This window comes from Oenanthe melanoleuca, chromosome 5 (assembly GCF_029582105.1).
Source record: "Oenanthe melanoleuca isolate GR-GAL-2019-014 chromosome 5, OMel1.0, whole genome shotgun sequence".
In the NCBI taxonomy this organism is placed as follows: Eukaryota; Metazoa; Chordata; class Aves; order Passeriformes; family Muscicapidae; genus Oenanthe; species Oenanthe melanoleuca.
Window position 1 is genome coordinate 25,980,325 of NC_079339.1, and position 26,319 is coordinate 26,006,643.

Sequence of the window (26,319 nt, forward strand, 5' to 3'; positions counted from 1 at the left end):
CCGGTGAGTAGTAGATTTAAATGAAAGGCCACTAAGAAGCAGAAAACCTTTTGACTATAAAGTTCTTAGTATTGTCTTGCAGTGTAACTTACTCTGGAAGAGGAAGAAAATCCTACTGTTTATTTAAAGAAAAATTTTTCTCCTTCAAATTCAACTTTTTAAAACCCAAATAATTTTTAAGATGACTGGAACACTTGGAGCCCTGGCTTCCAGTCATGCCTTACCTCCACTGAGCTATTATTTTCCATACAAATATGGCAGAGATGCTCTTAGTTGGGATGTTCGGAGAAAAAAAAAAAAAATCTATCAGTCAAAAGATCAAAATTGGGATTTTTAATTGGCCACACAAAGCTGGTCCTTACAGCTCTGCTGAGTGAACTACCAACAAGTTCTCTAGAACTTCCCTTGCAATGGGCCATGAAGCAAGGCAGGCAGCACATCTGGGAGGCATCAACTGGGTGGAGAGTTTCATTTTCCTGCCAAATGACTAGGTTTGAGGTTCCTGCATACCTGTAACACTCCTGCCAGTGCTGAAGCTTCAAAGTGCCCTGTCTGATTTTATCTAGCACTCAAAATAACAAGGAAAAAAAATCCAGAACAAAGTCAAATTCTACCAAATCCTGTGAAAGAAACATTCTACTTAAAACAAAGGAGAAACAGACAAACCATAACAATATAAAGAACTTTATTTTTTTTCATTTCTTCTTTTGTCATGTAAAGTTTCATTATTACACTACAGCTTTGTACCAAAGTGAGAGAAGAAAACCACGATCAATCTGTGCACATGTTCTACACAGCTTAAATTATTAAATATTCAATCAAGTTGTTTAATTCCACTTCCATTCTGTTTAACATTACAGCAAAATGAAATCTGAGATGCTGGCAGGTGCATATAACAGAATATATACCTACACAGTTTGCTCTTTGAGGATTAATTATTTTACAAACAGTAGCTGAAACCATTTCCTTATCCTTCCTCACATATTCTGCAACTCTGGACAACTTAGACTGCTTGAATTATAGTACAATACAAGCCTGAAAATCAAGATTCAGCTGTACCTATGTCTTAATTCAACTTAAGTGAAAAATATTTTCCCAACAAAAACTTTTCCCCTACCATTTATTGCAAGTTTGCTGTTATCATTTACCTTGATCCAGCATGATTGTACTGTTTGAAAACGTGCATTTAGAACTGCACTACTTCAAACACACCATACAGCCAAACTCCTGCTATTTTGCAGAAGCCAACTTATGTGCTGATAATATGTTTAGTAATTCACATGTAAGTGACACATGGTAAGCAGAAGCCTGGATATTTGATGCATCTTTGTACCAAGAGATGCAGAAGTTTTCCCTCTGTCCCCTTCTACGTACAGAAGCAGCAGTGTTGGGCCAGAGTGTTTTGCACTGCCAGACAGCTGTTATTTTTCTCTGAAATTTGAGGGAGAAAAAGAGAAACTAATACAAAACAATCCAAAAAGGCCCCTAAAGGGCTGCTGTACGTAGTCAGCCATACAGCAAGTCCAGAACTCGTTTTTTAACACTTGACTAATAAAAAATCCACAGCTAACCACAAAATAAATCCTCACTCTACTCACTCTTCCACCCACAACTTTTACTTGCAAAAAGAACAAACCAAAACCAAAAATAAATAGTCCTGAAACTGGCTTCAGATGCGCAGTACTGCTTTTCATACAAATATTACTGTGTTAAATGTCACAAACCACCAACCTTCCCAAAGTTATTACATTCTTCAACTAGAGGTATATCAGGAGTCAAAACCCTAAGCTGCAAGATCAGAGGTGATCTCGTTAATGAATACCAACAAACAAACATTAGTTTGGCATCTCTCTTCCTCAACTGCCTCCAGAAGTAAATGGCCAATTGCGAAATCTGCACTAAATTCCAGCTGAACAAATAGGAAACCTCTCCACAGAACTCCAGAGAAGCCCAGGGATTTCCACAGCTGCACAGCTTTATAGCAAATCTTTTTAAGATATCCTCATGACAAAACAGTACAGCGTTTTCCTCTGAACCCCTGGGGATCTAAAAAAATTGTTTCTGATTCATGAAGCAAAATTTGTTACTCCCACCTCTTGCTCATTTTAGGATTCTTACAATGTATCTGAAATGACCTACAAAGTAGCAAAAGACACACTGCTAAAGCCGGACTGCAGAAGTCCATACTTCTCAGGAGGATTGTTTTCAAGACAGATAGGAAATATCATCGACCACACAAAAAGAAAGACCGCTTCCACCAACTAGAAAAGATAAACCCAACAAGCAAATGGGAATGCAAATAAGGTGTAGTAACTGCGTTTGTTGCAACATCTAGTGAGAAAAATCTTTGTATGTTCCTGAAAACAGCAGAAAGAACATAAAGAATCACAATGGAGAAGTAACAAAATCTACTCTCACACGCATTTTTCAGAATGCCACTACTGCCTCACAGGCTGGTCCTCAGGACACACCTCCTCACCTTCACTTGCAGGACAGTCCACAAAGGACAGCTTAGGATGCCCACCCAGTTTATGCCACACTTATATGCTTCCTCATTGTGGTTCAAAAAACTGCCAGAACTCCTGAATATCAAGACCTTTGGAAATGGTTTAAGTATTATGCAGTCTTCTGCTTTTAGGTCATGAAAAAACCGAAACAAATGCTCTCACACTTTAGAGCATTACACCCGGCATCATAAAACACCTATACTGCTTAAAGAATCCCCCAGACTTGATTCTCTATTGAATTGCTTCATCCACAGCCCACAGAAAGAAATATTAAAAAAGTCCAATACCAAAACCACAAACACACATCCCCCAAAAACCAAAACAAGAACACCCTCAGAACAGTCTGAGGTCTGAGCCACATATTGGGGCTTTCTGCTATCCACAAACAGCTTAATAAAAAGTAAACAAACAGAATCAATCACCACAAAAGCAGTGGAACCTCAGAGATTCCCATGTCTCTGAAGTAGGATGCTACTGCAACTCATTCATATTTTACTCCTGTCTCACAAAAAATATTCATCAGTGTAAGAGCAATTCTGTTTGTCTGCTAAGATAATACAAAACCAGCGTGCTCCAGAGAAGGCCCTGAAGTTCCTTGATTTGATAGCAGCGGAACATCCATGGGCTTTCCTGAATCATTCACTTTCTTGGCCTAAAAAGTCTTCTTTACAGCCAAAGAATGAGGCTATAAAACTTATTTGGTCTATGGTTGACAGGTCTGAAAGTGGCTGTGAAAAAGATACTCAGTAAAACCAGGCCACTCAGGTTTATTGAAAAGCACTGGATTAGTGTATAAGCAGCTCAGTTCGCTGTCTTTGCCTTCTCTAACAGCTTAGGAAAACCTCTGCTTATTTTGTCCTGAGCAGCAAGTTAGGCAAAAGTGAACACAAAGCTCCTTGCTAGATTAGTCTCAATGTCAAGAGGGCTCTTCACTGGATTAGTGTCATTAGGGGAGAGAGGATGGCAAGTGCCAGAAGGGCATTTCACTGAACTCCACAAGATGAAGCGATCCCGCTCAAGGGGACACCTGCAGGAGAACCCTGACAAGTTCAGTCTTTCCTTCTGCACTGGCCTCTGTGGTACTTTCTGTGCAGCAGAAGAAATAAGACTTTTACATGTGATATGCATTTCATATCCTCAGCTTCTGCTTGAGCACTTTAAAATCCTGCTCCATTCTTTCCAGTTGAGTTTTTGTGAACTTCATCTAGCCCAAGCCAATTAAGCCAGTTCACAACAGAAACAAAACATTACCAAAGTGGATGCACTCAGACACACAGTGCCTCTGCATTTCTCTTGGTTTGCTATGCCATGAGGATATGGGACTGCAAAGCTCAGTCACTAAGATTCCATAAAATCAGCAATCCAATTATAGTGTTTTATGAAGACAGCAGTGGTGGTTTTGCTGCACTTTAACTAAAAAAAAAAACAAACACCACATACTTCTTTCCCATACATTAGGACATGTACTGAAAAAGACTAAGATTGCAAAGCATGTGAATAGAGCCATTGCTCTGGCTGCTTTGCTGCTACTGGCATCTCTCTCAAGAAATAACCACTTTCCTCAAAATAAACAAAATACCTCAAGAGGTATAGTAGCTATCATTGTATATATTGTGCCAGTTATAGCAATTTTTACACAAGGAATAAAAAATAAGTTACAATTAACATTAAAAAATTAATTTATTCCAGTCTTCATATAATAACTTTTCTTTTTATGAAGAAAGTAAAAATGTACACTGGATATTCTGGTTACATTGTTAAAATCTGTGATATTCTGGTTTTCTGGAATTTTATTTAAATCAGCTAAAAAATTGGATACAACAAAACCAGACACGTCTTAGACAGTTAACAGGCTTCAAGCTGAGTTTGCAAACAGCAGCACCTATTGTAATCTAAGTTTGGACTTTCCAAAGACTATGCTTCTTAAAAAAACAAATAAAACCACCAGAAAAAGACAAACAACAAAAAAAAAAAAGGCAGACAAGAGGAAGGAATATTCTTGTCCACCAATGAATTAAAAACTTGCAGGAGCTTGGGCTAAGTCTTAATTACCAGCCTTATTTCTGCAGAGTGCAGCACAATCTGCAGTCTCTGTAGCAATGCATTTCAGCCCCATTCAGTTTTTGCATTCCAAATGGGAAAATAAAGAGGAAAGACTGGAGTAAGAAACTGATGTTATTTGGAATAATTCTGACATACAAAATTACTTCCCAATGTGGGAGGTGAAAAGCTTCATGAGTCAATCCTGCTGTCATCCTCAGCATGTTTTTCAATGTGTCCTACAGCATCCTATAAAAGAACCAGAGAAGTCAATTGAAAAAAATCATTATGATTATCACAAAAAAACCCACAAAAAACTTTGCCAAAGATTCTAGAAGCCTCAGTGAAAGTGATTTTCTAGATAATACACATTTATTTGGCTTAAAGCTTCTAAAAAGATAAATATTTATCATTGTCAAGCTATTATCCAAATCACATACAAATTAAATAAACACATCGCATCCAAAGCCAGCAATAGAAATTAAGAATTCTACTGTTCATTAACTGTTGAAGAAACCTCCATCCTCCCCTATTCTGGAAAGCATTCAAAGGAACGCAGTTTATATTGCCAAGGACCAAAATGTAGATTTTATCTGCCGGTCTGTAGGTAACAGCTCTCCTTAAACCAATCCCCCAAATCCTCTCCACATCACTTAATCCAATTCTTATGCCTTCTTCATTTTTTCCCCCTTCTGTGCAACTTTTATCCAGAATTTTATGCACTACTTATTTAAAGATTGGTTTTGCTAACAACCTCACATGAAAAATAAACAAGAAAGAGGTAGCAATGGGTAAAAATTAAAAGGATAAAAACCTATTTTCAAGGCAGAAATCTTATAAAGACATTTTTCCTTCAAAAACTTCCTAATATCCTGAGTAGAGTATCTTTAATATTTTAAGAACTCTACCATTTCCATGTAATATTTTAGGACCAAACTGTTTTAAATTGACCCTGTGTCAAATTACCATAGCTGCACTGCTCGTCTGCCACAGACTGAACTGAACCCTGCTAGTCTTGGATGACTGTGACCACCTGCAGTCAAGCCTGCCAAAGCTAGAAAAATTTAACCCTTTTTAAGAGAAATAGGATCAAATTCATTAATTGTGGTGACATAAAGTACTTTACACTACCAAATACAATCATGTTATTTCAACCACTTACCTGCTTGGAACCTTTCCTGGAAGTAAAGAAAGCATCACAGTTCTTCCAACGGCATTTCAGGGTCTGAAAATTTGGATTGGTGTGGTCAGTTAGCAGGTGTTGCTTCAGATGGTCCACAACTCCAAAGATCAGTGAGCATCCGTGCCACTGGGAGAAAAAAAAACAACATACCAGAATAAGCCAGGGAAATACAATTTTTTGCTAATGCTTTTCTTCCTGCAATTTCACAATATTCTTCCAAGACAAGGTAAGAATGCCTGCCAACTCCTGTAAGTTTTTATCTCATGCAATTTTCACTATCCATGGTATTCCCATTTTCCATTTTCAATTCCTTTAATTACAGCTTTACAGAAATTTTTCCTGCCTTTAGCCAAACCTAGATCAACAGCAGGAATGGTAGGAAGAAGAGACTAATTAAGTCTTTACAAGATTTAAGGTTACCATGACAGTCATTTGGAATTTATTTAAACTTATCTAGCACAGTAAATCATCTTTTCTATGTCACTCAGCCAAAGTTTTTGGCATTAAACAGTCACACATCTAAAAACTGCCAGAAAAAACAGTAATTTACAGTAATAACTTACCCCAAAGTGCATATATGTGTGTGTGTATATATATATATATATATATATACACGCACACAGCAAAGACAACAAAAAATGAATCTAGTGATATATACCCAAGTAATACAAACTTTAAGAGTACATATACATTTTAAAAAATAATGAATTATGAAAAATCTAAGGTCCAGCTACCCAGGACTAAGTGACTAGAGACCACCCCTCAGAAAATTCAATAACAAAGGCTAAAAAACAATTGCTAATTACCCAGCATCGATAATTTTGCATCAGATTAAGCCTCACAGCTCTGACACTGCCATCATAGCATCCGGTGTATATCTGTAAAAGAAACATCTATGGATAAACAAGCTGGGAATAAAAAGAAAAAAAAAAAAACAAGAAGTAAAATTTTGAAGAAGACTTCAGTGTAGGTAAAAACAATGAAATATCAGCATGCAAGGCTTCTACTTTTAAAAAATAGATATAACCAAATTCTCTTAATATTTGCATTCATAGTTCACAAAAACCAACGAATTAATATGAAAAGCTTCCATAACCTCTACTGTTGAAAGTGTCATGTGTTTAACATTAAGTTTAAATTATGGTACTATCCACTCAAGTTAAAAAATATGTAGGTGTAAATGTCAAGTTGAATGTAATTCAGGACTTAAGCAGTAACAGCTATATCAAAAAAGGATAGACAAGAAGAGTGTGGAAGAACACCACAATTTCAGAAAGACTGAAATTCAGATGCAGATCCTTTCACTCATCACTAAACTTCTCATCTGAACCCTTCTTCAATTTGAGAATGTCCACAACAGACCACTGCTGGGGCACAGTTTAAGCCTCAGGTTGGACTCATATGAGATGTGATGCTTGGGCAGAATGTATTCCAATTAGTAGGAAATCTGTTCTTTTGAATTTATCTTTTCTGTAATTACAGATCACTACTATACCTTTCCTTTTACAGTCTCAAAGAAACTCCTAGACATGCAGACAAATAAGTGCTTTTAAAGACTATTTAAAAAAATATTTATCCAGAAGTGCTTTTGATATTTATCTTGCAGGCAGATGTATGAAGAAACCTGTACACATGAATCAACTGCACACCTTTGTTTATGTTCTCTCAAAGGTTGCTAGAGGTTTGGCTGTGGGTGAAGTTTTTCTCAAGCACCTGAATGATTCCTTTCAGTAAGTCAAACAGGATTGACACTTGAAAAACCAAAAGTATTTTACTATTTCTAGTGTCCTCACTGTAATCATAACTGCAAAAAAGAACTGTTCTTTTAAGACTACAGTAAGCTGAACAGTGATTTTCCCCCAGACAATAATATTACGTGAGTATAAAGGTGTTATAGCCACTCAATTTTTTGACTGAGAACAACTTGGAAATGCAGCCAAACAGCAGGCTGATTTCTTTATCTGAAGAAATTGAACTGCCTTGTATGCACCTATAGCAATTACAACCTTCTCTTTAAGAACAGTGAAAAGAAGGGAGTTACCATGCTCTTATGGATGGTCATACACATGATCATATCTGTGTGGCCTCCATAGACTTGCAAGCGGTCATGTGACTTGAAAGAAACAGAAACAGACATTTAATAGCATGACATTTTTTAAGAGCCATTTTTCACAGACATGCAAAGGATAATACTTTCAAGAGCAGTTTCCTTGGTAGCAACTAAACTGTTACGGTGGATTCTAAACTTTACAGCCACCTTGAAAGTTCACTTTTGTTTATGTTGCTTCTGGGAGTCTTTTTGTCCAACTAAGTACTTGTTCTCTCAGCAGACAAAAATAACATTTTCCCACTTCTCTGAGCTGTCATTGTCTTGGGATAACCCAGGTTCTAAAAAATGGTTTAGATTATATACTTTAAAATCCATGCATTTTGACTGGCGAGACAACGATTTATACTGAGTTACAGGAAAAAGAGGGATGGACAAGAGACCAGAAAGTACAAAGATGACTTCTATTTGACTTCAAAATCATTAATTACATGTTAGATAAAAGTCATTAGTAACCACCTATTTTCTTACCTGTAGTTCATAAACACGAACAAATTTATCCAGACATGCTGTCACCATGACTTTCCCAAGAATGTTCACAACTGTTACTGCGTGGTTGTGGCCCTTATAGATCCGTACCAGCTCTCCAGTCTGCATCAAGAAAAAGCAAAGGTAAATTGGTGCTTGGTTTGGCTTTTCTTAAACAAAAGAACAAAATGGTTTTACCTAACCCCTACAGGGCAGCTAGCTTCAATGCTCACTACTCAAAAATGGAAACATCCCTTATTACACTTCCATTCCCTGTGAAGGTACTTACAGATTATGATCAAATACTACTTATCCTTGTGTTTTCCCATCCTCACACAGAGCCATTCCAGTACAATAAAAATGCATGGGTCTGTGTAAAGTTCTCTTTCTCCTCTTCTTCTGCTTCTGAACATGAGCCACCAGAGTGCCCAGGTGGCCAAAAACCCAATTCCTGGCCTGTACCATGAATACTGTGGCCAGCAGGACCAGAGAAGTGATTCATCCCCTGCTGGTGAGGGCACATGTCAAGTGCTGAGTCCAGATTTGGGCCCCTCAGTTCAGGAAGGACACTGAGGTGCTGGAGTGAGTCCAAAACAGGGAAAGAAGATGGTGAAGTGTAATGAGAAGCAGCTGAAAGAGCTGCTGGAGAGGAGGAGGCTCAAGGGGACCTTATCATTCTCTACAGCTCCCTGAAAGGAACGTGTAGCCAGAGGGGAGTTGGCCCCTTCTCCCATGCAACCAGCAACAGGATGAGAGGAAATGGCCTCAAGCTGCACCAGAGGAGGTTGGACACTAATAAGAAATTCTTCACAGAAAGGGTGATTATATTTTCAAACGGGCTGCCCTGGGAGGTGTTGGAGTCACTGTCCCTGGAAGTGTTTAGGGAAAGACTGGATGCTGACAATGCCATGGTCTAGCTGATATGGTGGTGTTTGGTCACAAGTTGTTTTCTATGATCTCAGACGTCTTTTCCAACCTAATTGATTCTGTTTCTATCATAAATTACATATTGCCACCCATCCTGAAACTAGTACCATGCTATTAGCAGTATTTATGTAACCACAAGGATCAAATAGCAAATTCAGCTAAATACACAGAAGTATACTCTTTTTACGTCAACTAAAATTTCCCTCTGGTAAGTTTCTTAATCTAACTTATTGCATAGCTACATGAATGCTTCTGCTAGGACTAAGGGACGATGGTGTAAAAGAGGGAGAGAATGGTAAGCTAGAGACAAAGCATTCATGATGCTATTGAACCATCTAGCTTGGAACACAGTGCTCCTCAAGTTCTTCCAGTAATAAAGAAACTTTCCCCACCAGAATACCTCACATGACTTTTCTCTGAATCTTGTCTGTATTATCAGCATTTTGTAGTTATGTATGAAAAACAAGATGCCCAGATAAAAAGACATTGCCTATCATGTGACAAGAGTCAGCAGATTTATGTAGCCTCTTCATGCCTCCAGAGTTACCTATAGCACACAGTCCCATTCACAAAATCACGAGACTTCCTTTTCTGGAAACAATCTGCCCCACTAGTCAAATATTCTGGAAATACTGACTTTATAGCACAGAAATTTAGTGCCTTAGTAGCAAAAGTAATTCCATTTTCTCATATGAGACTTACATGTATGTTGTGGGCATGGACAGATTGATCACTGGAGCCACTGAATACCAGATCATTCACAACCTTACCAAAAAAAAAAAAAAATTTTGTAACAGATATGGAAATGGGCAGGCAAAATGTTTAGACACTGTTCAATTTAAAGTTGTACTGTAATATTTCCTAAAACTGAGAGCCTTAAAATCAATCAAGAGTATGAAAGAAAAATCGTGCACTGAACTCTTCACGTAACAGCTAGAAAATGTATTACAATGATTTTTGACATTTCACAACTGACGTAAGAAACTGTTAACTTGCAGCCCAATAACTCATCCTACTTATGGATTACTCTCATGGACAGCTCAGCAGCAAATCAGGGACCATGCAAACTGAATACAGAATGCTGCTCTGCATGTGCACAGTAAAGCCCAATTTGGACATGCTGCATGCTTATATGGTGCTTATATAGGAAAAATGATGCTCCTAACCCCCAACAAGTGACAAGAGAAAAAAGCCTCAGGTTGCACCAGGGGAAGTTAAGAATGGGTATTAGGAAAAGTTTCTTCACTGAAAGGATGATCAAGGCTGCCCCAGGAAGTGACAGAACCACTGTTCCTGAAGTGTTCAAAACAGACATAGATGTGGCAGCTGGGAACCTGAGATATGGCAGGCAAACAGAGATGATTTCCCTATCAACTTGCTCAGTTTTTATAATTTAAAATAGAGAAATTCCCTACTTCCTATCACAATCTGCTCATTATTTTAAGCATTTTTTGTCCAAAATGTATTTTCAGAGACTTGCCTTCATGCAGAGAATAGTCTTGCTGTGACCTTCCAGGGTCCTGAGGAGCAGCCCATTCCTCGCGTCCCGCACGCTGATGGTGCAGTCATAGGAGCCCACCACCAACAACTTGCGTGCTCCTTCCTGAGCTGTGGCTAAACAGCTCACTGCTCTAGGGCCGTGGCATTCAAAGGTATCAACCTGTTTATTATTCTGGTGGGGGAAGAAGGACATGAGATTTAAGAATTAAAATTTTGCTGTGACACTGACTAGACCATTGAGTCCTTCTTGCGTTGTGCTTGCTATATGGTATCTGATTTCAGTTCAGTAACACACAAAATAGCAGTAGTAAGAATTGTATCTTAATAATTAAGTTCCTAAATTATAGAAATAACTCCTTATGTTATTAGACCAGGAGGAACTTTAAGGAAAACCATAAAGTTACAGCACCTAAAGGTAAAAAAAAGACAAGTAGATGGGACAGCTTCATGCATGGACAAAATAAACAACCAAAAGGGAGCAGCAGTCATCGTTTATACCAAAACGTGTTCATTTGTTCATTACAAATACATTTACTGCTGTAGATAAAGAATGGCAAGAAACACAGAGGAAAGAAACAGCATCACAACAGACTTTCAGGTGCCAATATTTAAACAAACTAACCTTTATGTTGAAAGTAACCACAGTGCCATTTGCAAGACCTGCATAAAGGATCCGCCACCTACTGTGTAAACAGAGCACTCGATCTTCCAATTTAAACTGTTCCATGCGCTCTTTGGTCTGGCAATGGAAAGAAGTACATAAAGATTTTCATTAACTCTAAAGAATTCAAGGAAAAAAGCCTGAAATGAATGATGATTTTCATTTTTAAGCCAACAGAACTGGAGAAAAACATTTGAGAGTCTGGTGTCACATGACAGTTTGATCCTGATTTTAATCAGGACCATCTCTAAGGCTTGACTGTAGTTCAGCATCCAGTTATAACCCTAAATACTTTGTCCTAGTCACAACCTTTCATGTATATAAAAATTTAGACTACTGACTATATATCTATATACATACACATATGAAAACGATCTCTCAAATGGTTGAGGATTCCCCATTGTTCCCCATAGGGAACTTAAGGGTTTAAAACCTCTGGCAGTTTGCTCCCTGAAGCAGATATTTGCTCTCTAAGCCCTTCAAGTCACAAGTTGGGCAAGTATTTTTATTATTTAGCCTCAAATATCCAGCTTCAGGAAGCCTCAGACTGCTCTTTCACATGCCTTCAGAATAACAGATACCTGTTTTCTTTATGGCTGCTCTAAAGATAAAGCAGAGAGCAGTGCCTTCCATAAGCAACAAAGTTAAAAATACAGGAAGACAAGTAAGATTCATAGCCAATCAGCTACCCTGCACTTTGGTGCTCCCAACATTTGGGGATTATGCTATGCTGTTCTGGCAAAAACTCTACTGACAAGCTAATCAATAGATTTGAGCAGTAAATCAGTTAATGGTTTGCTGTTTTGTTTGTGAGGATTTTTTTTCCCGCTCTACTCTAGAGGTATGAAGTTATTGGTGTTTGTGTCCAGATCATATGGGTTTAAAATGCTTTCACAATTTGTATTTGTAAAGAAACATCTGCATAAAATGCAGCATATGTAAATCAAAAGAGAGTTTGAGTACCTTGATATTGTAACAGTTGATAGTGTGGTCACTTGAGCCAGTATAGAGTGCAGCATTCTTCCCATTTGTCTGAGTGACCAGAAGGCAGTTCACTTTTGAAGTATGTCCTTCAAAGATGGCCACACACTTTCTGCTCTAAAAAGGAAAGCATAGAGTCTGTCAGCATAAAGGCCCATAATACCTCTTGGGATATGCACCTAAAAGAACAGGGTAGGGCAGCTAAAAAAGTCAGGATACATGTGGCAATCTATCTACCTTCCTTTGTCCCTCTCATAGGGCAAGTGGGTTGGGGAGGTGGAGAAGAGGTTTGAAGAAAAGAATAGTATAAAATGAATTAGGGGCTTGAAAAATCAGCTGCTTCCTTTACTACACAGTAAGGCATTACAAGACAACTTTGTGACTGGAATTAATGTAACACCACTCCCACAACCTTACTTACAACGAGATTGTAGGCACAAACTGTTTTGTCTGCTGAGCAGGTATACAACAAATTCCCAAAAATCTGAATAGCATTCACTGCAGCCAAGTGTCCCTCAAAGGCTCCCTCAGTAGGTTCTTCATCCTCACCTGGCTCCGAAGACACTTCTGTGGGACAGAGACATGTGTACTTTCGACTATGGGAACATGGTCAAGAAAACACACTGCTGTGGTTTGTACTGCCAACCAGCAGAACTACTTCATGGGCTCAGCACCTTTAAGTCAAATTTCATTGTGGATTCCAGCAGGACTGTGAATGTGACAGAGGGCAATATAAAGTGCTAAAAAGACCTTCATATGACTAAGTCCAGAACTATCTTTAAAATTAAAAAGAGATTGTATTATTGTTTGTCCTAGAGCTCTACAGAGACTGTGGAGCAATAGCATTCATGTGGGAGGGGCAGGGGGATGTGGAAGAGTCAAGACACAAAGCATTCAATATAAGATGGCATAAGTGAGTATGTGTCACTTCCCACTTCAGTTTTGAGTGCAAGCTTTTATCTTCAAGGCAAAATTCCCCTATGGAAGCAGGCTGATAAAGACTTAACTCAAAGTCCTGCAAGATATTACACACAAAGCATCAGAAGGAAAGCATAAAAGATATACCTGAGGAATTCTTTGATCCTTTCAGGGATGGTGTGAAAGACTGTGTCTCAGCCACACTGTAAGACAAAAGGAAACAGTAGTAAGATTGGACTTTGCATGTTCATTTTAAGACAAAATATGGGGGTAATACTCCAAAACATATGACACTGCACTTAGTAGAAAATATGCTGTGACAGGTAAGCTCAAAATCAAACTGAAAAGCCCTGTTCTTGTATTAAGAGAAATTAACAGTTAACAAGACACATTCACTTGTTGACCAAAAAAGCCAAGTCAGTTTTTATTTTCTTTTTTATTTCACTCCTGAAGTCACTGCTATAAGACTTTCTGAATGAAAAAAAAAGAAAGAAAAAAAGAAAAAGAGAGGCCTCTCATGAATACTATATAATAATAATAATAATTTTACTTTTCAGAGTAAAAGAACTTCAGAATCCACAATAATCTCACCTTCTTTTCCCATCATTCGTATAATTTGTGCCAATCTCACTGGTGGAGCTTACTTCATCATAACCAGAGCAAGATGCCTCTAGGACTGCTTGATCCACAGAGTTGCATGGATCCCTCTTTGATGGACTGTCTGGTTTCTCATCTCCTGACTCTGATGAACCAACATCAACCACCTCGCACTGAGGTGTTGAAACTTCCACTAGTTCCAGAGAAGTATCACTATAATTCTCGTCTTTGTTTCTTGCTGCTTGAGCAGTAACTCCACCCTCCTCTCTTGGTGGAGTAGATGTAGTAACTTTTTCTGCTTTAGGAACCTTTCCACCCTTGACTTTCCGGACAGGCTTGAAGTCAATCATATCCTGCTCTGTATCACTGTTGTCTGGCACATGGGCTGCCCTCAGAGTTTTCTTCTTCCTCAACCTTCTCCTCCTTCTATTCCCTTTCTCTGCTGGGACTGCAGCCACTGTCAAGTGCTGTTCAGATGGTTCTGCTGACAATTTGGGGGTTTTATCCATTGGCATTTCCAGAAGGAGCGAATGCTTTGAAAGAGAAGTGCTACACTGATCCAGTAAAAATCTTTCAGCAGCAGTATCATTTTCATTTGCTTCTCTCTTGCTGAAAACAGACCCTGAATGAGGAGAAGAGTTCTCAGGAAGCCCAGATGGTCCCATATCTGCAGAAGGCTTGTGGACATCTTGATTAGTCTGCTGGAAACAAGATGCCAGCCCTGCTAGGGATATGGTTGCAGTGATAACTGGATACACTGAAGTTCTCTGGTTGGTCTCTTCTAAAGAAAACAACCTAGTATTACATTCAATCTGTACAGCAGTAACTATTTATGTAAAATGTCCCTCCCTGTATTTTCTGTTTACACATAATTGTGCATGTGAAGTACATATTCCGACTTAAGATGCTACCACCCCTCTCTGTGTGCTCCCTTAGCAGCTGTCATGACTGCTGTAGAAATTACATTAATTAATGTATGCCAAGTACGACTCAGTTGTTCAGTGACAGTTTGAAAATCCTGTGCTTAACCCATCTGAATTATTACAGCTATTATAAAAAATTATTTCTACCAAGTTACTTGGACCTAATTCAAGGTGGGTAGCTATGCACAACCCACACTGCAGCACTGTACCTTTATCCTGGGAATAGCAGCACTGGAAGCCATGAGGGTAGGCTTTATTTAGTTAGTTCATCTGTGCTGGACCATGCAATGGGATCAACACACTCTCCCGGTCATTTAATTGTGACTGAATTGATATAAACAAAATGATCCAACCTCTCAGATGAGATAGATTAATGGCAGCATCTCACAGCTGTTACCCACACCCTAAAAATTCCCCAGTTACACTTGCAATAACTACAATCCAGAACAGGATGTTTCAAGTTCACTGCATTGCTGGGTCAGGATCACGCAACACAAATGGGAAGCTGGCAGTATCTGAAACACTTCCCTCTTCCATCCTCTCAGAAGCCAGCAAATTACACTAATGCTTGGCCAAAAGCACATTAAACATCACAGGACAAATTTGGAATTACGCATCCAACTACGACACAGCTAAAATGAGAACCTTCCTCAGGTGGGGAATTCCAAGATAAAACTAGAACTTGCTGACAGCATTTTAAATGTAGCACATATAGAAGTTCATCAGTACCAAAACTACGGTAACTTTACAAATGAACATAAATTCTTGCTTTTAATACATCAAAATTAAGTTTGTAGGAAACAGAAAAATAATGTGATTAAGAGCTTTCTGAAGTAATTATTTAAGTAACAAATGCAGCAATACACTGAAGGTTCATCTTCATAAAAAAAAAATCCAGAAACCTCCTCAACTTCTCTGCTGTGAAATTTCAAGATTCTGCAAGAAAGACACCTCATGCCACTGCAGCTAGTGATCACTAAACCTCCCCTTAGAGCTGGAAAACTGAGAATAAAAATGACACTGATACAAATAAAAATAAAAATTTCACTGATGTTTAGGCACAACAGTACAGCATATGCCAATAAAAACAGGAAAGCAAAGGTAGTGGCTTCCTAAAAGTTGAGTCTTAACAATGCAAGCAAACAAAAAAGCTGATTGTTCCCCTGCCCCAAGCTAACTTTAGTGAATATCCCTAGAGCTTCACATTACTTGTCAAATCCTCCAAAAGGAGATGAAGCAAAACCCAGAATTAATGTATTTTACTATATTAATGTATTTTAACAGAATGGAATAGAGGGAATGCAATGGTGATTAAAAAAAGGCACAAAAACCACTAATTATATGCAATTCTACAGCTAAAGCAAACTAAAAACCATAAAAAAATCAAATTATTTTAATTAAAGAAGTCTGAACTGCAATTCAGCCAGCATTCATCTTTTGCTTGAGATAAAAAAAAAACCACTTAGAAAGGTAGAACATGACTTTTGCCAATAGCATTTTGTACATCAGTTGGAGGGGAAAAAGTTGTGTCGGTTATCTTTAACAAGGATCAATCTTTCAAATGTTTTTCTCAAATTATGTAAGTTAAATGTCTGGGTAAGTGACATTGTTATGGCAGGCAACTGTCATTAGAGTCACCATGTTTGACTTCAAAGGCTCTTAAGAAAGTATGGCATGAGCTTTTAATCTTCAGTTTTTATCTTCAGTCACAGTAGCAATTTGCAGAGGAAACTACCAATAGCATTTAATCCTTTGACCACAGACTACAGTGCACAAGTTTTATGGAGTTTGAACTGTCTAAATAAAGAATTGGCTATTTCAGCTGTAATCATTAAGATCTCACTTTGATGAGGCAGGAAGTCTCCCAGTAGCAGTTCAATTAATTCAGCAGTTTCTCCTCCAGATAAAAGTAAACCCCTATCTTCAATGCTAGCCCTCCTATGCCCCTCACATGAGTGAACAGTGCCTAACAGCCAATTAGTAGAAGACGTAGATTGTTACTTCTAATATTACAAGTCATACTCTTTGTGCTTATCCAGCAGAGCCCAAGAAAAACACACAATAATCAGGATGTACCTGTTCATAATTTTTTAAAAAATATTTTCAGGCACATCTTTTTCCTTTGTAGACAGACTTTTTGCTACCAGTGCTCATTAAATGATGCAGACTAGAAGACAAAAATCATAGAGGATTCTCAGGTTTGTTGGTTTGTGTCAGTTATGGGTTTTTTTAGTTAACTAAATTATTCTAAGAGGATGTAACCGCCAAATTCATGTTTGTTCTGTTTTCAAAGCAAAAGTATGAAGTTCTACACAAGTTAATGAGAGTTCACCCCTGCATGACACACTGCAGGCAGGTTGAGACACAATTTACATTCTTTTTGGGAAAAAAATAATTTCCTTATTTTCTTATAGCTAATTATCTTAAAGTGAAACTACAAAAATACCTTCGTTCTGTTCCACCTCTTCTGTTTGTGGAGCACATGGAGAGCTCTGGAGCACAGAATTCACATTTAGTTCTGTGCCTTTTGGAGACACAGGTTCTCGTTTAACCTGTACTGAGGAGTCAGGAGTATCAGAAGGTGTACTGCCAGAAGACTGGAATGGTGATGGCATGGTTATGGGAACAGAAGCTCCTCGTGGAGGTACAGAGGAAGACAGAGTGTCCAAAAGGGGCAGGAGAGAGCCTGAAGGAATTGAGTCAGCTGCCATTTGAGATTTGCTGTTTCGTCTCTCAGTTACGGCACTGCAGCAAAGTTGCTCTGAGAGTTCAGAAGGTTCATATGTTTCTAATGGCAAAAGAAGAGATACATTAAACAAACAAACAAATAATGCAACAAAAATATTTATATTTTACAATAAAATTTAGTGATGCCAGGAGCTCATTTCTTGTGGACAGAGTCAAGGAAGAGATAAATTTGAAAAAAAAGACACTAAAGGGAACGACCAAAACTGACAGCTCACACTTCACAATAAAGGCCTCATTTTGAAAGTCTACAATTTTACTGTAGCTTAAATGAGCAGATTCAAGTTAAATACAGTTTTTAAAAGATTCTGAGTTCAAAGATTACAAGAGTAAGCATTCCACTGTTGTAGTTCTATGGTATCCTGTACCTTGTAGCCCCTGTAAGATCTGGATTCTCTGACTTCTCAGTGTACTCATTTCCATAGTTATCTGCAAAACAGTTGTGGCTCACATCAGTCCCACTGATTTAACAGGCAGTTCTTCATGCTGCTAACCTCTAGTTCAGACAGTTTCCAAAGCCCACTGTTACCTGTTGCTTTAACATGAGGAACCGTTGAACCTCAACATAGGCAGCCTGCAGGGCAGCCCTTGCCTGCAAGAGGGTGCTGTCCACACTCTGCAGGGACTTGCTTAACTCTTCTTCCCTCAGAGAAATGGCCAACAACTGGTCTACCTGAGAACGCTCTGAAAAGGAAACAAAAGGTAGAGTCTCACTGCACTGAACAATATATTAAGATACATTACTTGTGATATCACAATAAATATTCACCTCAGAATGGAAAAAGTCACATAACTCAGGTCAAGCATTCAAGCATTGATAATTATACAAGCTGAAAAGGAGTATTTATGAACAGGACTTGCCATGTCTACATGGGTGAAGGGCAAAGTCAAGTACACCCCTTTAAGGAATCTCAATCTTGACTCCAGTAATTAATTCTATTACAGCTTTGCCAGCACTGATTTAGTTTAAATAAATGAAGTAATTCTCTTCCACAAAGATCTTTTCTTGAAGTACATGTATATAAAAAGTTCAAATACACACCTGCCATTAATGTAATCAAAAAGGCAAAGGCAACTTTAAGCCAAAAAATATTTAAATTATTCTGTGAATGCAAAGGCCAAGGAAAAGCTTTTTCAGAGAAAAAGAATCCAATTATTAAAAACCCAGTTTAGTACTCAAGATCATTTTGGACCATGAGACTGGTGTTTGCAATCTCTTGAGAAAGAGAGCACTGTACTCAGTAAAAGATCCCCTAGCCCTCCTAGAGACTTTTGGCATCACAGAGATTGTCCAAACAAATTTCCATTTGGGCACTGCTTAATTGCATTCAGGTTATAGTTTTCTTTAGCAAATTTACTACAATAACAATCATTTTACAGAAAAGTAATGGGAAAGAGATTTTACTTAGTAAAATGTGTCATTAGTCTCTATAACAGACAATGGTCATTGAAGATATAGGCTGGTAAAACTCCTCACCTTTTCAAGTAGTGAAATATTCATTCCCACAGAAGAGTCATATTATTGCCCTACATTACAAACAACTCTTAATATAAATAAATAATGAAAAAAGATAATTGGAACATCTGAAAGCCATCTCTTGGAGCCCAAAGCTCCTAGAAATGGTTTAGTAATAATATTCTGCCTAAAACACAATAGCTGGATGATTCATTTTGAGACATGGTGATGAGGATGTTTTAGGCATGTTTGAGAAAGATCTGTCTAATGCCAGAATAAGAGTTTTCTTTGGTCAGGAGCAGGAAGGAGAGAAGTATTCCACACTCACTTCCACTAAGGACATTAAAAAAGTAGAAAGTATTGCCAGAGATGTCAAAAACAGAACAGAGACCAAATTACCAGAATACAATTTTTCTGGTCAGACCAACCAGAACTAGAAAGGGAAAGCAGCATGGTAAATTAGAAGGAAGTTAAATGAGGACTTCTCCCTTAATAACTTCCATCCTAAGAGTAACAAACCTCACTACCCTGTACAGGGTGAAAGCAAAGGTCCCATTTGTACAATCAGGAATATGAACTGCAGGCACAAAGGATGCACATACCCTTCCCTTAGAAATAACTTACGAAAAATAAAGATAAAGGTCTTCAGAGAAGAATGTGTTGTAGATTTGTGAGAAGTCCACATTGCAAACTTCAGTGAAAGCCCAAGAAACAGCATAGTAACACTAAGGAACTACTACTTCACCCATGTCAAAATACTACTGGGTGTTTATAGCTTCTACACCACATGCACACGTGCATGATATTCACTCACCTTTTCTACCTTTGATTTTTCTTCTTTTATTCTTTCTTTCTAGACTAGGGATTTCAGGAGAAGATCCCTCCTGCAAGTAAAATCATCTATTAAAATGTAACAAGAATAATTTCACCTAAATCAAGAAGTTGAACATCCAGCATCTTTTCAATCATTAGTTGTAGGCATAGAGAAGAATCCACAATTTGCTTGCAACTCTTGTATAACTCATCATTTGCTCTGCTCTTAAAAGAAGGAGGACAACCTCCCTTAAAAAGAGGGAGTGCTATGTTTTCATCTCAACCATGAAGAAATATTAAATTAGCCAACATCCTTCCACTTGCTCAGATGTTTAAGATCGCACTTGAATCAGTTTCTGCTCTACAGTTTTAGCTGAAAGTGTAGAGGATTAAACAGTGAGGAATTAAAATTATTGCTTTCTGCAAAACCATTTTGTGAAATTGATCGACAAGACTTTTTTTAACCTTTGGTAAGTCTAAGACTGGACTGTGAAACAAGTTCATACTTAAGGACATAATTTTAGATATATAATTTTAAAAATTGTTTTTATTTCCTTGCTTAACCATAAAATCAGAAACATCTAAGGAAAATAGACTTCTTCTACAGGCTAGCTTACATTTAAATTGTGTTGTGAAACACCAAGATTCTTGCTAAAAAACCTAGTACTTCCACAAAAATATTTTAACAGCTCTTGCTTACCAACATAGTGTACCAGGTAGCAAATTAAAAAAAAAAGAAAAAAAAAGCATTTGTCATTCCTACTAATTACAAAAAATTATCAAAAGTCCTGTACTGTGAAAGCAGAAATTTAAAGAAAATTAAATCAAACAAGAAATTAAATTTGATGTTATCAATGTACAAGACTATCAGATGGGGAAAGTTCTCCTTGCACAGATCATTCCAAAGCTGAATGACCACTGACAGAGAAAGAACCTTTTCATCAAAGCTGGACAGAACTGCACACTTACTCCAGTTGCTCTTCGCTTCTTTCCAATTCCTTGGCTGTCATTCTGTTCAGTACCAGATGTGCAGCTACTGTCCGTAGCTGCATCAATGTTATGAGACACTGCCAGACGTGAAGCACCATTTGAAGCTGGACGATTTTCTTCTGAGATCTCTAGTACATTTTGTTTTTCAAGAAGAGGCGTTTTCTTCTCTGGGCTCTCCTGGTCTTGTTCTGTGAGGCCTGTGATCTCAGAGGTGGCCTGTCGGCTGTGACTTCTGCTAGTCTCAGTTCTTTCAGACATAAAAGGTAACAAAGCAAGAGGTGGTGTCTCCTCTTTCTGATCAGCCTCAATGTCAGTGCTTGCCTCATACCCAGATGTTATATGATGTGAGTGGCTGGCTGCAATTACTTGCCTTGGCCCATTTTCTTTAATTTTGGCTTGTTCACTGAAAAAGCTATAAGCAGAAGGATTTCTGTCTGCTATGACACTGCTTTCAGAAAAGCTACGTTTTCTGGCTGAGGCAGACACTGCTAAGGAAATCCCTTCCCACTGGAATCCTTCTAGAGTAGATGGATCAGATTCTTCACTGAGTTCTTGCTCATTTTGAATAAGAGGCACCATTTCTATACCAAACCTTTAACAAGATAAAAAGAAAAATAAACAAGTTATAAGCCTGCTACACAGAGAGAAAAGCGTCCCACTTGCCCAAATGTATATTAGTGCTTTAAGCAGTAGGTTTAATAGCATTACACTGGTATTCTGTGCCTTCTACCTCATATGGCAACGGAACATCTCCTGTGTATCACATAACCAGACTTGGTGGCTAAGAACTGGCAGCATGATTTTCAAGTCAGAAATCATGTTATTATAAAATATTCCCAAGCAAGGCTTGTATTCAAAACACTTCAAATATTCAGGTTTAAAGAAAGTTTCAAAAATGCAGTATTATATAACTGCTTCCTTAAATACAAAAACAAACTGCTTATCAGAATAAAATATTAACAAATGAAGAGTGAGCATTTACACTGCTTGCAGCACAGCAAGCATTTCTTGTAGTCCTAAATAAATGAGGAAATAGCCAACTGTCACAGCATTGATCCCATCCTGATTGCATTCTTCCATTACTAGAACTTGAAAAGAAACTAAATTGTTACCATCCATATTCAGATATAAAAGCAACCATTATGAACTGATTAGAACCTTTTCTGAGCAGACAACTTTTACTTATCTATGGACAGACATTCATTCATAGCATCAATCAATAAAAACCCTGCATTATTTGCAAAAAATTGGCATCATTTTCAAAAACTGCAAAAAATCATGGCATAGCAAGCTTCATTATGAACTCTTAGTTTTAGGATTTTGGATTTCATTTCAGATATGGAAAAAACAAGCATGCCCTGAGAGGCATGGTCAGATCTGAAAGCTACCAACCTTGGTAAACCTTTGCCAAGCTCCTGCTTCTTCTTGGTTACCTGCTGGATGACCTGATCCCAGTTAACATTTCGCCGGGAAGCACTAAGAATCTGCCTGAGGGTAGGTTTCAGCCCTGACTCCTTCTCCGTCTCACTTCTCCGAAGGCAATTCACGTTCCGAATGCGACGTGCGTTATTGAGATTGGGCTCTGGCAGATGTGTCCCGACTTTGCTCTTCAGACTGATATGCCGTGTCAGGTCTCTTTGCAGAGAAGCAGGCAGGCCAAGTTTGCTTAAATCTGAAAGAAGGCCTCCTGACTGGCTTCCTCCTTTCTGAAGCTCATTATCTGAAGGATTTTCAAAACCTTCTATTTCAAACTGATCATGTGACTTGACACACTCTTCATTCCCTTCCCCGTCCTGTGAGGCTTTCAAATCCACATGCAAACGGTCCTGACTGCTTGATGAAGAAACTGTGGGTTCTATCCGAAACGTGAAATTTTTTAGCTGAGCAGAAGCAATACTTGAAGCAGACAGCTTTTCATCATCTTTCTTTTCAGAGGCGGTAGTTTTACCTTCAGAAGTGTCACAGGGTAAACAAGAACCAACTGAAGAATCCAATTTTTCAACTCTTGCTTCTGACTTTTCACTTCCCATTAAATCATCACCACTCACATCTTCTAACGAATCTAGTCTGAACTCCTTCCTTGGCAATGCTTTCCCAGTTTCTTCCCTATTCTGGTCACTTGTATCTTTGCAGGAGCTTAAGGGAGTGTTTTGCAAGGAATTGTTGGACTGAACACCTTTGGGATTTTGTTCTGCTTCACTTAAGCCATTAATAGGCTCTCCAAGCTTGCTAGGAAGTAGATCTTTGTTGTCTTGTAAGTTACCAACACAAGCACCATGCAGCTTTGATGAATAAGAGAAACTGTTTGTTCCCAAGTTCACTGCATTCAAATGATTCTGCTCTTCACCACTAGTTGAGGATAACAGAAGCCTGACATTTTTTAAGAGACTGTTTGTGTCTTGCTTTGTCAAAGATAACTTCATATCTGTGATATTCAGAAGAGGGGATTTCAGTGATGGCATCTTATTACTTCTGCTATCATCTCTGTCAGGCTTTTCACCACTGGAAGAGTCTGTCATAACATTGCAAGAATCAAGGTGATCTGAGGTTCCATTAGAAGGGGAAGATGTTTCATGTTTAAGTTTTGAAAGGCTATCATTGGCTTCACGAGTTTTTCCTTTCATTGATGAATCAGTAAGAGGCGTAAGAACAGAATCCATTTTATCTACATTATCTTCAGACCGTGGTTGCTGCTCTGCAGTTTTCTGGGATGGGTAGGGAGTCCAGCGATATATTTTTTCTCTGGAAGGACTGACACTTTTCCCACTGGCTCTTGAAGTTTTGCCTTCTGGTTGTTTCAATGTACCAAAATCCAATACCCCTTCAGCAGCGAACTTATCACTAGTAAAATCCTGACAGTCATCCCTCTTTCTCTGATTTCTGTATGGCAGAACATCACCTTTCTCTGGCCGCTGCCATGCATACCTTTCCTTACTGTATACATTTGGCTGTGACTGATAGCTTTGAGAAGCTCCTGAGTTTCCAAAATTCCAGCCATTTGCACCATGAGGTTTCCAGTTTCCTCCATAACTCTTGGAATTCCAGCTAGAAAAATGACCTGTTTCTTCTGAGTGCCAAGTAGGATTTCTTTCCCTGGCACCATGATGCCAATTTGATGTTCCTCCTCCGCGCCCACTCAGATGCCAAGCATTTCCAGAATTCCCACAGTTATGTCGCTTTAAAGGGCTTCCTGAAACATTCTGGTGCCACCCAGGGCGCCCCCTTGCACCACCTGAATGTCTGTTTATATTAAGGTTCCTCTGAGAGTGTGAAAATTTGCCTTGTCTAGGGCTAACATAATCATCCTTTTCCCACTTCCAGTCCCTCTGTGACGCATTATGATGATGCCACGAAGACTGATCATAAGCTTCTCTTTCTTTGTAAGCAGCTCTTCTCTGTGATCTCCTGTCATCACATTCTAATTCTTGATTTGCACAACTTGGTTCAGCTTGCCTACAAAAGAATTAAGAAAAGCCTAAATTCTGATGCTATTCTACTAAAATACAACAGTCCGCAAGCTTCATGAATTTTATTTGCACTGGGAAGAAAATATTTTTCAAAATTATTTATTATAAAAAGAAACAGACACTTTTTTAGCAGCTTTGCTGTTCAAGCTTCAGTAATGTTTGACTTTCAAAACATGTTGTATCTTTACTTAAACATGGTAATTTCAAAATTTCTCTTACAAGAACAACTGATGAGGTGCAGGGACAGTTCAATAGACTAATTCTCAAATACTTCTTTCTAACTTGAAAGATAATATTCCCTTATATTTATTATTGGACTAATAAGAAACTAACAAAAAGAAAGCTTCTTTACGTTACATAATCTTCATAATTTAATCTTAGTAGACAGAAAACTCAGTTATGAGATAATATTTTTTCTGAAGACTATTCTGCTTGTGTTATATGGTGTAACTAGAGTGAACTGATACAAAACAGAGGAAAGCCAGGCTGCAAAAACTGTTATTATCCTTACTGGATGGAACAACTGACATGATTGCTCTGTATATAAAGGTTAAATTAAAATGTAAAACATCCACAGAAGATGTACCTAGACACAAAAATAATTTGTCTTCTTTTAATCAAGAGACTGGAACAGTCCACAGCATGCAATGCTGAGTCTGTATGAGCCTCCCAGCAGCACTATCAACTGCCCTTTGGATAGCCCTTGTGCTTGGCAACTTATCACAAACATGTGGTAAACTATCACATGAACATTTAAAGACAAACGCTACCTTAACAGCTACAGCTATGCCCAGGGATCAGCAGTCTAAACATTCTGAATATTTATCCCACCAAATTAAGAGCTTCTATTGAAAGTTTTTTGCAGAAACTGATCACAGAAATACATTCATTCTGGATCCCTGGACAAGAAAGACAGTAAACTTTCACACTACTACTCAAAAACAATTGATTTGAGTGAACTGAAGATTCCTATTGTATCACCCTTTATGTTTTTAATACATTCCAGCTCTGCTAAAAGATTCACTAATAACTGCTCTCTAATGGAAAACTGTCTAGTGTGCAAAATATTCTGAGTTCTAAGACAAGAATTAAAAAAAAAAAGTCAAGTGATATAGTAAATTCTAAAAGCTAATTATGGGGAAAAAAAAAAAGCCAATTAGATTATGATCTAATGGAAACAATTTTGCTGAATCAGTAACTTAATCCTTATACATTTCTGGTTTTCCCTCTCTCCAAACCAGCACCCAGTAGAGATTTTCTATGGCTTTAGCTGCCTCAGAAAAACACTGCACTGACAGCATTACTGCTTTTCCATAAAACAAAAAGGGAAAGTGATGTTTTTGCTACCTGCATTAACAAGTATGAAAACATTACCATTGCACAGTGCAGGGACATACTAGTATGACAGAGTGATGTCAAAACCTAATAATCTCCACAGATTTCAACATCTGGAAACACTAATTCAAATTTCTAGCCAGAGAACACAACAGCTTCTTTTAAAAGTCATATGCCCCTTTAGTACCATCACTATGCCATGAATCTAATCAAATAATATATTCCAAACTGGAACATAACATAAGCAATGCGCATGTACAGATTGTCATGTAAAATTAAAGGCAATATTTATTACTTTCTACAGCCTTCTATTTTATAGTGAACCACTGGAACTATGTTTAGCTAATGGTAAGCAGCAAGGTAAAACAGGTAAGAAATTTCATTCAAGGATTAGGGGATTTCAGTGTGACATTTACAGAATAATCCAATTCATTTTATAAAAAAAACATGTTCAGCAGCAGTTTCTTAAATGCCAAGTTCCAAGATAACCTCCTCCATAAACAATAGTAGCACTACTAAGCATTCAGTTAAAAAGGTATCAAATATTAAAATAAAAACATTAGAGTTCTCACAACACAAGACTGTTTTTACCCATAATGGAGAATTATTCTATTTCTGTACTAGTAGTAGAGGAACAAGACAAGAACATTCAGCAGAGTCATGCTTACATGTTGAAACTACGATATCCACACAGGTCTCTT

At 38.0% G+C, this 26,319-nt stretch overlaps 1 protein-coding gene across 2 annotated transcripts in view; it reads right to left on the reverse strand.

Moving 5' to 3' along the window:
- Window positions 1-668: 668 nt before the first annotated feature.
- ZNF106 (zinc finger protein 106) overlaps window positions 669-26,319 on the reverse strand; it is a 38,689-nt gene continuing 13,038 nt past the window's right edge. The window contains exons 5-22 of one of the 2 annotated variants that reach the window (XM_056493960.1): window positions 22,209-24,269; window positions 20,796-21,408; window positions 19,828-19,897; window positions 18,087-18,241; window positions 17,926-17,986; window positions 17,259-17,600; window positions 13,884-14,670; window positions 13,440-13,495; window positions 12,796-12,941; window positions 12,357-12,491; window positions 11,355-11,471; window positions 10,713-10,904; window positions 9,935-9,997; window positions 8,309-8,428; window positions 7,772-7,843; window positions 6,537-6,608; window positions 5,710-5,856; window positions 669-4,796 (exon numbers count right to left, since the gene is read on the reverse strand). In XM_056493960.1, coding sequence (XP_056349935.1) covers window positions 4,740-4,796; window positions 5,710-5,856; window positions 6,537-6,608; window positions 7,772-7,843; window positions 8,309-8,428; window positions 9,935-9,997; window positions 10,713-10,904; window positions 11,355-11,471; window positions 12,357-12,491; window positions 12,796-12,941; window positions 13,440-13,495; window positions 13,884-14,670; window positions 17,259-17,600; window positions 17,926-17,986; window positions 18,087-18,241; window positions 19,828-19,897; window positions 20,796-21,408; window positions 22,209-24,269 — 5,266 coding nt within the window. In that variant the 3' untranslated portion in view covers window positions 669-4,739. The remainder of the gene's footprint in view (window positions 4,797-5,709; window positions 5,857-6,536; window positions 6,609-7,771; window positions 7,844-8,308; window positions 8,429-9,934; window positions 9,998-10,712; window positions 10,905-11,354; window positions 11,472-12,356; window positions 12,492-12,795; window positions 12,942-13,439; window positions 13,496-13,883; window positions 14,671-17,258; window positions 17,601-17,925; window positions 17,987-18,086; window positions 18,242-19,827; window positions 19,898-20,795; window positions 21,409-22,208; window positions 24,270-26,319) is intronic. The other variant, XM_056493962.1, reaches the window with a different exon arrangement.